This window comes from Pristiophorus japonicus, chromosome 17 (genome assembly GCF_044704955.1).
Source record: "Pristiophorus japonicus isolate sPriJap1 chromosome 17, sPriJap1.hap1, whole genome shotgun sequence".
Classification (NCBI taxonomy): domain Eukaryota; kingdom Metazoa; phylum Chordata; class Chondrichthyes; family Pristiophoridae; genus Pristiophorus; species Pristiophorus japonicus.
This window is the reverse complement of record NC_091993.1, coordinates 44,914,666-44,933,066: the sequence shown is the minus strand read 5'-3', so window position 1 is coordinate 44,933,066 and position 18,401 is coordinate 44,914,666. Positions and strand designations below refer to the sequence as shown.

The 18,401-nt window shown below is 45.9% G+C and overlaps 2 protein-coding genes across 4 annotated transcripts in view; one reads left to right on the top strand and one right to left on the bottom strand.

Moving 5' to 3' along the window:
• Positions 1-18,401, bottom strand: part of mthfs (5,10-methenyltetrahydrofolate synthetase (5-formyltetrahydrofolate cyclo-ligase)) — a 149,227-nt gene that overhangs the window by 20,288 nt on the left and 110,538 nt on the right. The window lies entirely within an intron of this gene.
• Positions 2,840-15,819, top strand: LOC139228172 (complement C1q-like protein 4). The gene is made up of 4 exons (XM_070859357.1): positions 2,840-2,934; positions 3,023-3,100; positions 11,180-11,273; positions 12,714-15,819. Exons 1-4 carry the CDS (start codon positions 2,917-2,919, stop codon positions 13,103-13,105), a joined length of 582 nt encoding a protein of 193 aa, XP_070715458.1. The 5' UTR covers positions 2,840-2,916; the 3' UTR covers positions 13,106-15,819.

The following is an 18,401-nucleotide window of genomic DNA, read 5'->3' as shown; positions in this document are numbered from 1 at the left end:
CATTGAGGTTATCATCAGCAGCATCAAAAAGATGGCGGATTTCCTCAATTCATTGGGTAAGGAGCAGCAGCTAGTGAATAATAAATAACCAGCAGTAAGAAGAGAGTCACCAAAGGAGAGCTTCCTCTTCACGCCCACCCACCCACTCACTCCGGTGGGTGCCAGTAATGCTGGGCTTCAGGGCCTGCTGCGGGTCACATCCTGGGTCAGTTTGTTTTGGGCTTGATGGTACTGTCGTGGAAAAATAAAATTAAATCTAATTTCCTGTTAACGATTAAAGGGGGTAGGGTTACATGATTAGAATTTCCCTTGCCCAAGATGTTGACTTCTTGCATTGTTATAGAATTATAAAATGGTTACAACACAGAAGGAGGCCGTTCGGCCTGTCGAGCCCATTATGGTTCTTAGATATCAGTTGCCCTCTGAAACTTCATTCAAGTATGCATTTTTCATATGTGAACCTAGACAGCGTGTGTCAGCACCTATTTGACCACAGCTGCATAGCAGGTCTCAACTGACCTTCATACAGGGGTTGCTGAAGCTAATCATCTCACCCCAAGTGCCACCCAGGCTGAGATCAGCTACCTTAACACAATCTTGGCATTGAATCGGTTTTAAATCATCTGTGTCATAAAACGACTTAACAACTGTATATATATTAGAGGTAGTTTTGCTCATTCAAAAATATGACTCTAAATATCACAAGCATTGTGGGATTCGTTCACACCCATGATAGAACTTGATGCATATCTTAAGATTGTTGCCTGAATTCCCTGCTACCTTAAGTTAATTAGACCCGAAACAGCAGTGCATTGAAATCCACCAATCTATCTGTATAGAGAAGCATATCTTCATTCAGTAACACCAGTGTGTCCAACGGTGCATATTAAGGAAGGCTTTAAGACCTCCTTCACCCTGTTGGCAGAACACAAAAGCATGTCATTCACTTCTTGTCTCTAGTCTCCAACCTTTCGCAATCAAACAATCCCTCAGAACCGCACTGGAGGTTATGCGATCAATCTTCTAGTCACATTAAGTAAAACAAAAATAATAAATATATCTGTTCAATTGTATAACTCATTTTTATAGAGAAAAATATTTGCATTGTGTTACAGGGGGTCCGTGGAACTGTTATAACACAGGAGGGAGGCCTCAAAAGCAAGAAAGTTGAGAACCCTTGGTATAGAGCACAAACACAGAGGTAAAACCAAATTTGTATAAATCATAGGTTATTTCCCAGTTGGGCTCAAAATTCACCAGCCCATCGCACGTTTTAACACGATTTTTTCACGCTAAAAGAGCTCTTTTGTTGTTAAAACAAACTTCACAAAATTCCCCAAAGGTTACGAATGGCGGTTTCGAAACATTGGCCAAAAGCGGATTGGCAAGATGCAACGCGAAAAAATATCGCACCGCAAAATTCTTAAGGGTCTTGTAAATGTTTTGTGATTTTTTTTTTGCAATTTTTTTGTGTGTTTTCTTCCCTCCCAAGGCCTGTATTTTTGCCGTTGATAGGCCTCGGGCTAAAGTTGACGAGATCGCGGCTTCTGCCTCGAATCCTCATGCAACGCTGTTTTTTTAACAACAAGCGTATTTTGTGGCCAAATTTACCTCGTTAAAAAATGGCAAAATTTTTACTCTTATTTTTTCACAAAAATTATGTTATTTATCAAATAACGACAGGCTGGGGAATTTCTAGCCCAATGTGTCCAGTTTTGGCAGCTTATTTTAGGAAGGGTGTTAAGGCCATGGAAAGGGTGTAGAAGAGATTCGTTAAGATTCATCTTTCGGTTGAGACGTTAAACCGAGGCCCCCATCTGCCCACTCTGGTGGATCCCATGGCACTATATTGAACAAGAGCAGGGGAGTTCTCCCTGGCGTCCTGGCTGTAAAGCACTTTGGGACATCCTGAGGTTGTAAAAGCCGCTATACAAATGGAAGTCTTTCTTTCTTTAAGAAGATGCCAGGGAATCAAGGCTTTAGTCATGAGGAGAAGCATGTTGATCTGATTCCAATATCTGTACTGCACAAGTAAATGCATTCACAAGTCCCCAGATATACTCATGACTGAAACAGAGCACAGAGAAATCAAGAGATGAATGGGTTAGTCCATACAATTAAAAATAACAGAATTTGAGCATCACCAAGGCTGAAAAGAGTAGGAGAGAAGATGAGTTTGATCAAGCACAGATTTGCATTCACAATATTTGGGTTTTGAAAGGCTGTAGGGGGAAGAGGAGATTGAGGAAGGTAAAAAGTTCCACAGTTCTGAGGTCCAGGGAAAGCATGAGTTAAGAGTCGGAGATAGTGTGACGAGCCAGGATTTCAGCACAGTGAGCATGCAGGGAGGAGAAAGAGTATGTGGGATGAGGTAATTGGAACTTAGGAGGAACAAGTGAGGAGAGTTCAGAGGAGCAATAGTAGTATTGAAAAGATAATGAGGGACAAGAATGGTTCTGACAGAGAAACTGGAAGCTATAGTTGAGCGAAGGATCATGGAACAAGGCCTCAGGATGGGTGCGATAGTGTGATTGTGATACAATGATGTGTGTGTGCATGCATGAGGTGAAAATGACTCACTCTTTCCCGGATGACCCTTGGTTGCCATTGGAGACAGCACCTTGAGTTGTCAGAGATGTGCATAACATATTTTGGTTTTCACACTCGTGTTTATCAAGACCATGAATGACATTGGGTGCTGGGTTGCTGCTTGCATGACTTTTTTTTTAATTTGAAGGAAGGGGCAAGACCTTGTCAGAATGGGACAGCCCCCTCTCTGACAGTATAAGAAAACAGTGCGCTACAGAAATACAAAGTTATAAACCATAAGACCTGGAGATCAAGCAGAGTGTCAGCAAAGCCAAGTTGAGAAAGAAGTTGAGAGAGAAAGCAGGTGTTATCCTAAAGGCACTAGGAATGGATTCCTTTGGATTGGTTGGTGCAAGTTCCAATGACTGTACCAATGTTTTACACATCCCGTTCCTTCTGTCTAATTTTAAAATTTTTGTTTATTTTATTTCAGAGGAATTTGCTGTGCATGATCCTGCTTCACTGCATCCATCGGACTAGCGCTTTGGAAAATGATCTGGAAGATTTTCTGGTAAGGATGGAACATTAATTATATGTATTTCTTAATTACTTTAGTTCTCCTTCTGTCGTGCACCAAATGGTTCTTTCTCTCTCTGTGTCTCTCCCTGCCGTCACATTCTCGTACTCTTTCCCTCTCGGTCTCTCTTTGTATCTGTCTATCTCTCTTTGTCCCTCTCTCTGTTTTTCTTTCTTTTCATTCCCTCTCTCTGAATCTCAGTTTTTTGCCTCTCCTTGTTTTTCTGTCTCACCCTCTTGCTGTGTCTCTCTCCCACCTCCTTTCTCTTTTGCTGGCTCTCCCTCTCCCACAATTTCTTTCTGTCTCTCTTTGTATCTCCTCCTCTCTGTGCCTATGTCCCTTCTCTCAGTCACTGTGTCTATCTCTCTCCCTTTGTGCCTCCCTCCCTGCCTCTTTCCTCCTGTTCCTCTCTCGGTCTATCCTTCTGTCGCTCTTCTCTGTGTCTCCCATTTCTCTCCCTTCCTTTCTCCCACAAGTGTCCATATGTCACGTTCTATCCATTACAATTGATGGAATGAATATCACTGGATCAGGTGTCCAATTTCCTGATATGCATCCACAATGAGTGCAAAGAAAATGTCCACTAAATTTTGAAATGTCCTCCCTTCTGTCCTAAAGGTGGTGGGTATGTTGCCATGATACCAGCCGCCCTCTGGGACTCACCCGTGTGTGGGCTCAGGCAGTGAGTGTCAGGTCATGGGGGCATCACAGCCGAGCTCGATTGTGTCCTTACCCGATGTCCATATGCCTACATTGCTCCACAGGGAGTCACTGTTTAATCATAAAATCATAGAAATTTACAGCACGGAAGGAGGCCATTTCGGCCCATCGTGTCCGGGCCGGCCGACAAAGAGCTATCCAGCCTAATCCCACTTTCCAGTTCTTGGTCCATAGCCCTGTAGATTACGACACTTCAAGTGCACATTCAAGTATTTTTTAAATGCGGTGAGGGTTTCAGCCTCTACCACCCTTTCAGGCAGTGAGTTCCAGATCCCCACCTCCCTCTGGGTGAAAACATTTCACCTCAAATCCCCTCTAAACCACCTACCAATTATTTTAAATCTATGCCCCCTGGTTGTTGACCCCTCTACTAAGGGAAATAGGTCCTTCCTAGCCACTCTATCTAGGCCCCTCATAATTTTATGCACCTCATCCTCCTCATTCCAAAGAAAACAAACCCAGCATATCCAATCTTTCCTCATGGCTAAAATTCTCTAGTCCAGGCAACATCCTCGTAAATCTCCTCTGTACTCTCTGGTGCAATCACATCTTTCCTGTAATGTGGTGACCAGAACTGCACGCAGTACTCTAGCTGTGGCCGAACTAGTCATCAAAGTCAGAAACCAGGCTGATCTTTTGCCCTCACCCAGATGGCCCTTGTGGCAAACAGGGACTTTCATCACATTTCACATTGTAAGAAAATCTGTATTTTATTTTAATATCTAATTACAAGAGCAGGGAGGTTACTTTAAATTTCTCTTGTTGCAACTTCTGGTGTAGATGAATATACAGGATCACCAAGAATCTCAAACTGGCTGGGATTGAAAGGGATTCTTCATATCTTACTGTGTTAATTGGAACCTTTATTGCTTGCTTTGTTCTGTGAATGGTCAACCGAGTCAGAAAACATTTACGCAGTATTTACAGCCCAGAAACAGGCCATTTGGCCCCACTGTGCCAGTGTTTATGTTCCACACCAGCCTCCCCCCACCCTATCAGCACATCCTTCTATCCCTTTCTCCCTCATGCATTTATCTTATCACCCTAAAGGCATCGATGCTATTCACCTCAACCACTCCATGTAGCAGCAAGTTCCACATTCTCGCCACTCTCTGGGTGAAGACCTTTCTCCTGAATTCTCTATAGGATTTATTAGTGACTATCTTATAGTTATGGCCCGTAGTTTTGGTCTCCTCCACAAATGAAAACATCTTCTCCATGTCTACCCTATCAAACGCTTTCATAACCTTGTATCAGGTCACCACTCAGATTTCTCTCTTCTCTGTTCAGTCTTTCCTGATAGATACAGCCTCTCGGTTCTAGTCTCACCCTTGTAAATCTTTTTACATCTTCTCCAGTGCCTCTCTATCCTTTTTATAATATGGAGGCCAGAACTGTGCACAGTACTCCAAGTGTGGTCAAATACCAGGTACTATACAAGGTTAGCATAACTTCTTTGCTTTTCAATTCTGTCCCTCTCGAAATGAACCCCGGTGCTTTGTTTTATGGCCTTATTAACCTGCGTTGTCACTTTAGTGATGTGTGTATCTGTGCCCCCAGATCGCTCTACTTCTCGACACCATTTAGACACCATCCAAGGAATACGTGACCTACTTATTCTTCCTACCAAAATGCACTACCTCACACCTATCTATATTGAAGATCATTTGCCAATTACATGCCCATTCTGCAAGTTTATTAATGTCTTCTTGTATTATGTCGCAGTCGTCCTCAGTATTAATTATACCTCCCACTTTGGTGTCATCCGCAAATTTTGAAATTGTACTTCCCAATTGTTCTGTAAATGGTGAACAGTAAATGGTGTTTATGTAAAAGGCAATCCCTGTGGAACACCACTGCCCACCCTTTGCCAGTCTAAGTAAGTACCCTTAACCCCTACTCTCTGTTTTCTGTTTTGTAGCCAGCTTGCTATCCATTCTGCTACTTGTCCCCTAACTCCACATGGTCTTACCTTCATCTTGCGGTACCTTATCACAGCCCTTTTGAAAATTCAAATATATTACATCCACTGCACTACACTTGCCTACTCTTCGATAAGGTTGGTGAAGCACGACCTTCCCTTTTGAAATCTGTGCTACTGTTCTTTATTATGTTTTCAGTTTCTGTTACATCTTTGAGCAAAGATTCCATTAACTTTCCTGTCACTGACATTAAGCTAACAGGTTCTGACGAAGGATCATCGACCCGAAACGTTAACTCAACTTTCTCTCCACAGATGCTGCCTGACCTGCTGAGATTGCCAGCATTCTTTGTCTTTATTATAGTTCCATCTCCCTTTTTAAATATCGGAATCACATCAGCTGTCCACCAGTCCTCTGGCTCTATTCCCTTTTCTACTGAATTTTTATAAATACGTAATTGTGTCTCTGCTATCTCTACCCTAATTTTTAATATGCATCTGACCAGGGGTTTTATCCTCTCCAAATGTGATTAGTTTATCAAATATCTCTCCCTTTTCTATCTTAAAATATTTTAATTTTAGTTGCAAAGCCAATAGCATTAATCAGATCATTTCCTGCTAGCTTTTTGCTTAGTTATCAGCCCACGGACTTAGGCAAATGGACTTAGGATAGAATAAAAGGAAAAGGAGGTGGGGTAGCATTGCTGGTTAAAGAGGAGATTAATGCAATAGTTGGGAAAGACATTAGCTTGGATGATGTAGAATCTATATGGGTAGAGCTGCAGAACACCAAAGGGCAAAAAACATTAGTAGGAGTTGTGTACAGACCTCCAAACAGTAATAGGGATGTTGGGGAGGGCATCAAACAGGAAATTAGGGGTGCATGCAATAAAGATGTAGCAGTTATAATGGGTGACTTTAATATGCACATAGATTGGGCTAGCCAAACTGGAAGCAATACGGTGGAGGAGGATTTTCTGGAGTGCATAAGGGATGGTTTTCTAGACCAATATGTTGAGGAACCAACTAGGGGGGAGGCCATCTTAGACTGGGTGTTGTGTAATGAGAGAGGATTAATTAGCAATCTCATTGTGCGAGGCCCCTTGGGGAAGAGTGACCATAATATGGTGGAATTCTGCATTAGGATGGAGAATGAAACAGTAAATTCAGAGACCATGGTCCAGAACTTAAAGAAGGGTAACTTTGAAGGTATGAGGCGTGAATTGGCTAGGATAGATTGGCGAATGATACTTAGGGGGTTGACTGTGGATGGGCAATGGCAGACATTTAGAGACCGCATGGATGAATTACAACAATTGTACATTCCTGTCTGGCGTAAAAATAAAAAAGGGAAGGTGACTCAACCGTGGCTATCTAGGGAAATCAGGGATGGTATTAAAGCCAAGGAAGTGGCATACAAATTGGCCAGAAATAGCAGCGAACCTGGGGACTGGGAGAAATTTAGAACTCAGCAGAGGAGGACAAAGGGTTTGATTAGGGCAGGGAAAATGGAGTACGAGAAGAAGCTTGCAGGGAACATTAAGGCGGATTGAAAAAGTTTCTATAGGTATGTAAAGAGAAAAAGGTTAGTAAAGACAAACGTAGGTCCCCTGCAGTCAGAATCAGGGGAAGTCATAACGGGGAACAAAGAAATGGCAGACCAATTGAACAAGTACTTTGGTTCGGTATTCACTAAGGAGGATACAAACAGCCTTCCGGATATAAAAGGGGTCAGAGGGTCTGGTAAGGAGGGGGAACTGAGGGAAATCTTTATTAGTCGGGAAATTGTGTTGGGGAAATTGATGGGATTGAAGGCCGATAAATCCCCAGGGCCTGATGGACTGCATCCCAGAGTACTTAAGGAGGTGGCCTTGGAAATAGCGGATGCATTGACAGTCATTTTCCAACATTCCATTGACTCTGGATCAGTTCCTATGGAGTGGAGGGTAGCCAATGTAACCCCACTTTTTAAAAAAGGAGGGAGAGAGAAAACAGGGAATTATAGACCGGTCAGCCTTACCTCAGTAGTGGGTAAAATGATGGAATCAATTATTAAGGATGTTATAGCAGTGCATCTGGAAAATGGTGACATGATATGTCCAAGTCAGCATGGATTTGTGAAAGGGAAATCATGCTTGACAAATCTTCTGGAATTTTTTGAGGATGTTTCCAGTAAAGTGGACAAAGGAGAACCAGTTGATGTGGTATATTTGGACTTTCAGAAGGCTTTCGACAAGGTCCCACACAAGAGATTAATGTGCAAAGTTAAAGCACATGGGATTGGGGGTAGTGTGCTGACGTGGATTGAGAACTGGTTGTCTGACAGGAAGCAAAGAGTAGGAGTAAACGGGTACTTTTCAGAATGGCAGGCAGTGACTAGTGGGGTGCCGCAAGGTTCTGTGCTGGGGCCCCAGCTGTTTACATTGTACATTAATGATTTAGACGAGGGGATTAAATGCAGTATCTCCAAATTTGCAGATGACACTAAGTTGGGTGGCAGTGTGAGCTGCGAGGAGGATGCTATTAGGCTGCAGAGTGACTTGGATAGGTTAGGTGAGTGGGCAAATGCATGGCAGATGAAGTATAATGTGGATAAATGTGAGGTTATCCACTTTGGTGGTAAAAACAGAGAGACAGACTATTATCTGAATGGTGACAGATTAGGAAAAGGGAAGGTGCAACGAGACCTGGGTGTCATGGTACATCAGTCATTGAAGGTTAGCATGCAGTACAGCAGGCGGTTAAGAAAGCAAATGGCATGTTGGCCTTCATAGCGAGGGGATTTGAATACAGGGGCAGGGAGGTGTTGCTACAGTTGTACAGGGCCTTGGTGAGGCCACACCTGGAGTATTGTGTACAGTTTTGGTCTCCTAACTTGAGGAAGGACATTCTTGCTATTGAGGGAGTGCAGCGAAGATTCACCAGACTGATTCCCGGGATGGCGGGACTGACCTATCAAGAAAGACTGGATCAACTGGGCTTGTATTCACTGGAGTTCAGAAGAATGAGAGGGGACCTCATGGAAACGTTTAAAATTCTGACGGGTTTAGACAGGTTAGATGCAGGAAGAATGTTCCCAATGTTGGGGAAGTCCAGAACCAGGGGTCACAGTCTGAGGATAAGGGGTAAGCCATTTAGGACCGAGATGAGGAGAAACTTCTTCACCCAGAGAGTGGTGAACCTGTGGAATTCTCTACCACAGAAAGTAGTTGAGGCCAATTCACTAAATATATTCAAAAGGGAGTTAGATGAAGTCCTTACTACTCGGGGGATCAAGGGTTATGACGAGAAAGCAGGAAGGGGGTACTGAAGTTTCATGTTCAGCCATGAACTCATTGAGTGGCGGTGCAGGCTAGAAGGGCTGAATGGCCTGCTCCTGCACCTATTTTCTATGTTTCTATGTTTATGTCTGGCAAACCTGAGGGCGAGATATTCTCTCTCCTTTCCTCCCCCAGCATCTGCACAGCTCCTCACCTACGGTGATTTCAATCGACAATACCCACCACCACCTTCCTTTCCCTCTGATTTCACTGCCCTACCCAAATTCACAGCCAACCCCTCACTATTGCCATCCCACGTGACCTCTACTCCTCCTCGTGTCCCTCACCACCCACAGTCCCTTACTCTTTCCAACATCACTTCCTATGCAACAGCCCCTGGTTAAAAACAAAATCATCCCGGAGAGCAGAGATAACCGCAGTTTCTTTTCTACACTGCCAGCCACCTCTCCCCAAACCCCTGTCCTCTCCTCTCCGCCTCCTCCACCCTCACTTCCAACAGGTGCGAGGAGCTCATGGACTGCTTTGTCACTACGTTGAGACCATCTGTTCAGCTGCCTCTCCCGTCTTCGGCACTAGCCCTAAAACCAACTCTTCCTTTAGTGTTCCAGTCTCCCCTCATGTCCGCAGGACTCACACCTGCTCCCTCTGTCCTATTCCCACTAAGCTGCTGACCACCCAATTCCCCTATGTTAGGCAACATTGTAAAAGGTTCTCTCTCCTCATGTACTCTCCCCCTCACTTTCAAAATTGCCGTCATCAACCCTTCCTCAAAATACCCACCCTCGATCCTTCTCATGCAATTTCTTGCCCCGTCCAATAATGGGTAGATGGAGCAGCACTGATAATATTTTTTGTTAATTAATATCTTTATGAAGCTGCTGGATGAATATCTGGTTAGGAAGGGGACTGAAAGTTAGAAGGTTAAATACAGAAGGAGTTGTTCGAATGCTTCGAGGAACATGATGTTCCCCTTTAGTGTTTGGGTGTAAAGCTTTGCATGAGTGGAGGGTATATAGGAAAATCGGACAATGAGGATCAGGCGCCCGAGTTTGCTGTCCATTTACTTTAATGGATGAAAAGTTGGCGGTGCTGTGTTTTGGGTGTACAACGTTCACACTGAATTTTCCCACATAAACTCACCCCCCCCTACCCCATACTCACCAGTGCGATGCTTTACGCCCAAAAGCTCACGAGGAAATTCTTGCTCGATGGCTTTTGAACTGATGCTACCACGGAAGAAACATGAAGATTGCGGCTGCTCAAAGATATATAATGTAGGATGGTTATTTAGACATAATAGCCTGGAGCTTTGGTTGATTTATCTTTGGGTGGATGGGAGATAATTTACAGAACCTTTCCTCATGTGAAGTAGGTTGGACAGCTTCCATGACAAAGCAGCTTGGTCCATTTTATTTAACTGAGAAATCCAGGTGGTGACCAACAACCCGCAGTTCAGGACACCACCAAAAGTTGGAAAGAGTTAGGGCTGGAGAAGCTGGGTAGTGTCCTTTATCGGGTAGATGGTCCACGGTGTGTGGAAGCCGGTAAGTGGGAGACTCCACGTAATTATGTGTAAAAGATTTATGTGGGGTAGATGGTACATGGCATGCGGAAAGGCTTTATGCCCTTTCTTTCCCACACACTCTCTCCTATTCCTCCCAGTGTTAGGATCTTGAAAAGCCTGACCCTTTGGTAAAAAGAAATACTTGCATTTAAAGCACCTTTCAGGACATCCCAAAGCAATTTATAGCCAATGAAGTACTTTGCATTGAACTGTTGCTTGTAACACAGCAAATGCTCCAAGGCACTTCACAAATGGGGGCCGGACAACGAGAGCAGGGGATAGTAAAAAAGAATTTGTATTTATAGTGTGCTGTTCACAGCCTCAGGACATCTCAAAGCGCTTTACAGCCAATGAAGTACTTTTGAAGTGTAGTCACTGTTGCAATGTAGGAAACGCGGCAGGCAATTTGCGCGCAGCAAACAGCAATGTGATAATGACCAAATAATTTGTTTTTAATTATATTGCTTGAGGGATAAATATTGGCCAGCACACCAGGACACCCGCTCTGCTTCGAGGTAAGGGCTCTGTGTGGTATCAGGAACGAACAAATGTGAAATGTTTTACTCCAACTTTTCAATTGGTTCCAGGGAGCAGCTGATGAAGAAATGGGCCAGCAGAATCCACTGAAATTGCTCACCGAGGCGAGAGCCAGGCTGGGAGCTGCATATACTGGGAGGCAGGGTGAGTCAACACTTCTGAAAGCAAGATTTTACCAGATAGAGAATGTCAACTGTTTCAACTAAAAACAATAGGAACAAAAATGATGGTGTGTAGAAGCATTAACAAATTCCGAGTGACTCAATGGGTGACATGGACTACCCAGTGTGGTACTGAAACATGCAGACCTGGTGTAACTAGCAGTAAGGGGTGCTTACATTGGCCACAGGATGTCTAGGTTGGGATGGGAGCGAGGAAAATCAGCCTGGGTTCCTGTCTCTGATCGCTATCCACTGACTCCTGCTGGGAGGTGCAGATGTCAGGCGAGGGCAGGTTTAGAGCCTGCTGTCACATCCTTCGACAGTTGAGTATCTGCACCCACCAGAATAGGTTACTAGGTGGTACAATGGCAAAGACACGAGCCTTTCACCTCTGGGTTTAACTCCAGCCCACATAGATAGGATAAAAGACTCCCATGTGTGTGTGTGCTGAGCTGTGAGATGGGTTTGATCAGTCTCGACCCAGTTCCCAGTGGGCTCAACCCACAGGCACAAAACTGGTGACGTCAATCAGACAGAGCCCAGGTGGCTGGTGGGAAAAGTGAGAGGAAATTTTACACTGGAGTCAGTAGAGGGGGATGTGAGATGGGGACGGAGGTATTTTGTTGCAGCCAAGTTTGGTGGGAGATTTAATCTGCACCAAGCTGTGCTGTGCACGATCTGGAAGTGCTTGATGCTGATCCTAGGTACCTGAAATTGGAACAGTTCCATTGTCCAGCACTAGTGCCCCAGTAAGGGGCTGTGCATGCGGTGGAGGGGGGGTCAAGGAGTCAGTGCCATGCATCTAAAGCCTAGTAAAGGCAGCACCTTTAGATGAGGGGAAACTGAGAGGGGGAAAAAAACTAACATTTCCCCTATTCAGGGTCTCAGAATAGGAGAGCAGCAATTGAGAAACCTAGTAAAGACACAAAGGAACTTTAACCCTTAAGTTAAGAAAAATGGTTCAGAAATGGCTTACCTTAACTTACACTTACATGACCGACACTAACCACCACCCCCCCGACACTAACCCAACCCGACACTAACCCCTCCCCTGACACTAACCCCCCACCCCGACACTAACCCCCCTCCCCTGACACTAACCCCTCCTCCCTTGACACTAACCCCCCCCGACACTAACCCCCCCCTCCCGCGACACTAACCCCCGACACTATCCCCCCCGACACTAACTCCCCACCCCCCCGACGCTAACCCTCCCCACCCCCCCGACACTAACCCCCCCCCGACACGTTACACCCCGCCTCGACACTTTGCAACACCTCCGATCGACACTATTGATATTTTCTCTGCCCGTTTACAAGCTGGGCTCGGCCCTGCACGTTAATCTTCACCTTTCTCAATTTGGAATAAAAGATATGAAACATACCATGTTAACGTATTGAATCTACCTGTTGTATTTTTTTAGACTCGGCTGTGGTGTTTGATGTGCATCGTTCCTCATTGAAGCACGTGCTCGTTCCAGAGGACCCCATTGTTTTCGATGTGGTCAATGTGAATCGTGGCAACGCGTACAGCAATGAGAGCGGCAAGTTCACGAGCACCATGTGCGGGCTGTACTTTTTCAGTTACACCTCACTGCCGGGCAGAGGGATGCAGACAGACGTGCTGCTGATGATGAATGGTGAGGTGGTTGCTGTGATCCACAGTGTGCTGCCACATGACAGTTCCCAGCTCGCGAGCAAGAATGTGATTCTGGATCTTCACAAGGGAGATGAAGTGTGGGTCAAGCTTGCTGTTGGAAATCTCTGGAGCCAGGGTGGATCAATCAGCTTCCAGGGATTTTTGCTGGCTCCTTAATGCTAATTAGTGGGCTGAAAAGGTCGATTTTTCACTTCAGTGCTGGGATCCAAGATCTTGGCGGAGCAGAAGCCATTACAGTATCACAATCAGGCACAAACTGCTCAATATTTTCTGACCATCGCCATGAGCAACTTGTGCCCGATTTAACGATAAGAGCTTGCGTCCCACCAAGCTCATATGCCCCGGCACTAAAGAGAAAAATCTACCACGGTCGTCTCTGGGAATCACAGCTGATTTCAGGAGAGTTTATGCATTGGAAAAGCTTAATATTTGCACTGTTACAGAACGTGCTCCAGCAACCAATCCAGTTAGCAGATAGTTCCCGACTAAGACTTGGAGAGGAAGAAACCAAGACATAGAGGCCGAGAAAGAGGACTAGACAGAGAAAAGGACTAAGAGAGGGAGACAAAGAGAGAGACAAGGAGATCATTGGAGACTGTAACTGTGAGTGAAAGGAAGAGAAAATCGTGGGCTGGAGAGCAGAGAAGCAAAAACACAATCACAAGTAATCATCAAATCTAAAATGGCAAATTACTTGCTTTAATTCAAATGTTATCAACACCTGATGAAAGTTTAACTAAATTGCATTTAGTTTTGAGCGCCTCACCTTATAAGGATGATCAATGGTCTTGGAAGAACATAAGAAATAGGAGCAGGAGTAGGCCATTCAGCCCCTCAAGCCTGCTCCGCCATTCAATAAGATCATGGCTGATCTTCTATCTTAACTCCACTTTCCTGCACTGTCCCCATATCTCTTGATTCCCTTAATATCCAAAATTCAATCGATTTCAGTCTTGAATATACTCAAAGACTGAGCCTCCACTACCCTCTGTGGCAGAGAATTCCAAAGATTCACCACCCTCTGAGTGAAGAAATTTCTCCTCATCTCAGTCCTAAATGGCCGACCCCTTATCCTGAGACTATGACCCCTGGTTCTAGACTCCCCAGCCCGGGGGAAAACATCCTCCCTGCATCCACCCGGTCAAGCCCTGTAAGAATTTTGTATGTTTCAATGAGATCACCTCTCTAGAGAATATAGGCCTAGTCTATGCAATCTCTCCTCATAGAGCAATCCCCCCCATCCCAGGAATCAGTCTGCTGAACCTTTGTTGCATTCCCTCTATGGCAAGTATATCCTTCCTTAGGTAAGGAGACTAGAACTGTACACAATACTCCAGGTGTGGTCTCATAAGGGCCCGATATAATTGCAGTAAAACATCTTGGAACTAAAATTGGCCACCGCTGGAAATGGGGTGCTCCCACCCCGTTTGTAGTGTTTTCACCACCGCGGTGGTTGAGGTGGCCTCTTGAGCGAAATTCCGCTCTTTGGCTTTGTTTTTCAGGTGGATCAGAAGTCGGTCATAACGGGGGCGGATATACGGCGGTGAGCACACGAGAGGGGCGGGTGTAGAGACCGCCGCTGTCAGTCAGCAGCGTAACGCTGACGACATCATCACGGCGCCGTGTCACCACAACTCTCCCCTTCACTTAAAGGGGAGCGCCTGCGCGATTTTAAAACTTCGGCCCACTGGGCCACCAGGGACGGTTTTGGCCGGGCCAGCGGCCTGGCATCCAAGAGGGGGTGAGGGGGTGCCTGGCTGCCTGTTGGCAGCCCGGCCAAACCCGGGGGCATAATTGTCAGCCCGACATGGCAGTCGGCCGACAGAAACGAACATGGCGGTGGTGGCAGTGCGCCCTTCCCATTTAACGGGAGCCGCACCGCCGTTTCAGAAGGCCACAGCCTTGCTGCACCGCCGGGAAAAAGCAGCTTTTGGCACCGCCTGGCGGGAGGAAGAATTTCTCAGCGGAATTTCACCGTTGGGGGCGGGGAACATTGGCGGTGCGCACTCTGATGGCGCACTCAGGACGACTCGCAGCAGTGGAGCGGGTCACCACCGGGATACTGCAGGTGCGGAATTTTGATAATGGCGGCCATTACACGAAAAGTCGGCGGCCATTGCACTCCGCAGTGTGGCCACCAATTTCCGGTGTTAACAGTGCCTTAAGAAAAGAGACAATTTCAGCCCCCTTTACTCTTATACTTCAGCGACAGTTCACCTGAATGGAAGGCGATGAAGGGACTAAGCCATAATGAGATACTATTGTTCCCTGGAGATGAGGAGGTTAAGGAAATATCAGATCGAGATGTTCAAAGTAATAAAGGGAAATGACGGGGTAGATAGGGAATCCAGAACAAAGGGACAGAAGCTTAGAATTCCAGCTGAGCTGGATAAAGCGAGTGCAGGAAAATGTCTTCACACAAGTTGTGAGGATGTTAGCGCACAGCTCTCAAAGGCAAGGATATGTCAATCGTGGCGTTTAAGAAGGAGATGGATACTTGGGAAGTACAAAACATTACGGGCAAATTCAGGTGGGAGCTTTTCATGGAGAGAGGGCAGGTCGGAGAATTGATACTGTAGTGGTAGAGCTCATGACAAATGCACGTTCTCTCTCGGTATCAAAAACCGAAAGCCATGAACAAGTGGGACACAACAGCATATACTATTGGTTTTTAAATGTAGGGAATAGCTTTCACTATGTGCAGTTCTACCATTTATCGGGCCAGGCCAGGGCTTCGGAGGATGATTCTCACACCTGTAGGTACAGTGGGGACAATGAACATGAAACAAGTGTGGGGGTGAAGCAATTTATAATCAGTCCAGGCGCTTGTGTGCATCAGATTTTTTAATAAAGCTTTCAGCTTACTGCTTCTTTCTGTCTCCGAGCACTTCATTATTTCAGTGTCTGAATTCAGCCAATAGTTAATTAAAATTATACCATAGAGGAATCAGAGTAAAATTAACTCACTCAAATAAAAACATAACAGCATAAATGGTGTGGTACTGACCCAGACCGAGCAGGAACGGCCCAGACTCCATCCCCGGCCAGTGCACAGTAACCTGGTCTCACCCAGTGTGGTGGTTATGGGGACTACGATTGGCCTCAGTGGCCCTGGATTAGTGCGTGGGGAAGTCAGCCAGCGATGCTTTGCTGCACAGCGCACCATCAGAAACCTGCTCCAATCATTGCCAGGGAATATGGCACCAGCTGGTCTCGTGCGTTGTTGCACACAGGGTGTCGGGCCAACGGAGGAGGCAGGAAAGGAGGAAACAAGACCGGGCAAGGGAGAAAGGGAAGGATGGAGGGAGGAGAGGAGGGGGGAAAATGGCATGGGGATAGGAAAGGGGAGGGGGAAATAAGTAGACAAGGCACGGGGGGGAAGCGATGCAGACCTCAGTGTAGATGTGTCCATGAGTCTAATAATGATAATCTCTTGTAGATTACAAACGGTAGAAGTGGGGAGGCCAGGAAGGAGGGCGTTAGAGAAGCATCGACATGGATTATGGTTTCGGCAGTGGAGGGGGACAGATACGGGCTGGTGATGCTGGAGAGGGAAAGAAATTGCTGGTGGGGGAGGAAGGTGAATGTGGAGTTGATCGACATGCATCGCTGGGCTAAACTGGAGGTGGCAGCAGGCGAGGGAGACCAAGGCCTCAGATTTGTGCGTTTCTAGTCGCTGAAAAGGATAACTTTGGTTATCTTTCTTGCTCTCCGGGGCTGGATACAAGAGCTTGTAAGTAATCCCTGTTCCACTATTGGCCTCCGAATACTCAGTTGCCATCTCTCTCTCTCTTGTCCCCTCTTTTATCAGTAGAACTGCAGTCAGTGCAACTCTGAACGTTCCTCTCGCGACCCTCCCAAACTGCAGATACAGCATTCCATATGTTTCTCATCCATGCTCCATCCTCGCTGCACTTAAATCAAGATTCACAACATCTCATACTCTAACTCTTTCTTCCCCACTACTACACGACCGTGTAACTCCTTACCTGCCTCGGCCTTGCCTTCTTGCAATAATAGTCAGGGTTTCAAAACTCAAATTTAGAATCAGTGACAGCAAAACTGCCCACAACTGGAGAGCATCTTCCTCCAAGTTGGGACAAGAGCGGAAACCAGACAACCCAAGTGTTGGCAGCTGGTGATAAATCCTACATCGCAGTCACTTACTACACTTTCAAACCCCCCCTCCCTGCCTCCCCCGCTTTGAAGTGGCCTTTTGCACACTCGGCAGCGATGTGGATTAAATCACAGAAAGCAGTCACTGAAGACATTTTTTACATTTCTATAATAGTGAAAGAGCTACAATATCTTACATAAAATGTATAAAATAGAGATTCTTGTGAGCCGAAACAACATCTGATCAGCCTTAAGTAAAACTAAAGGTTAGTCATGGGATATGATATAGATTCACAGCAAAATCCACTACGGCTCAGATGAATAATTCCTGATTGGGCATGGGATTGATAGTTTTAAGGTTGGGTACAGACTCAGATGATCAAATAGTCCTGAGTGACTCCACAATGCCGAAGGTCAACATCAAAACATTTGCCCTCTCTGCCTGGCCCTGGCATCAGTACCCCTCAGTAACACAATCTTTGTCCCAAACAAATTGCTCGCAAAGAAGATTTATTTCACAGAATCGTACAGCATAGAAGGAAGCCATTCGGCCCAACAAGCCTGTGCAAGCGCTTTCAAAGAGATATCCAATTAGTCCCACTGTCAGCCGAGTCAGAAGGTTGTGGGCTCAAGTCATACTCCTGAGACTTAAGCACATAATCTAGGCTGTCACTCCAGTGTCGTACATAGGGAGTACAGCACTGTCAGAGGTGTCTTTCAGATGAGATGTTGAACCGAGCCCCTGTCTGCTCTCTCAGGTGGACGTAAAAGATCCCACGGCATAATTGGAAGAATAGCAGGGGAGTTATCCTCGGTGGCCTTGCCAATATTTATCCATCAAGCAACATCACTAAAATAAATGATCTAGTCATTATCAAGTTGCTGCTTGTGGGAGCTTGCTGTGCGCAAATTGGCTGCCGCATTTCCTTCATACAACAGTAACTACACTTTACAAGTACTTCATTGGCTTCATTCAGCGGCGAGAGATTGTAGAGGGATGTGATCGGGGCCCAGGAGGGGCCCGAGTTCAGGGCCTAGAAGAGGCGAGGGCCCAGGGGCAGCACGGGCCAGTCCACACTGTAATATGTGTGCGCACTAGGCCCGTGCAGCAGAGCTGATCTCCGGTCGTCTTGGTTAATCCGTGCCACTGGACCAAGACCTAGCTCTTTCAAGCCCGTGTGGTGGCTGGCGTGCAACGGCCACCACATTAAAAAAATCCATGCACAGGCATAGAAACATAGAAAATAGGTGCAGGAGTAGGCCATTCGGCCCTTCGAGCCTGCACCACCATTCAATATGATCATGGCTGATCATGCAACTTCAGTACCCCATTGCT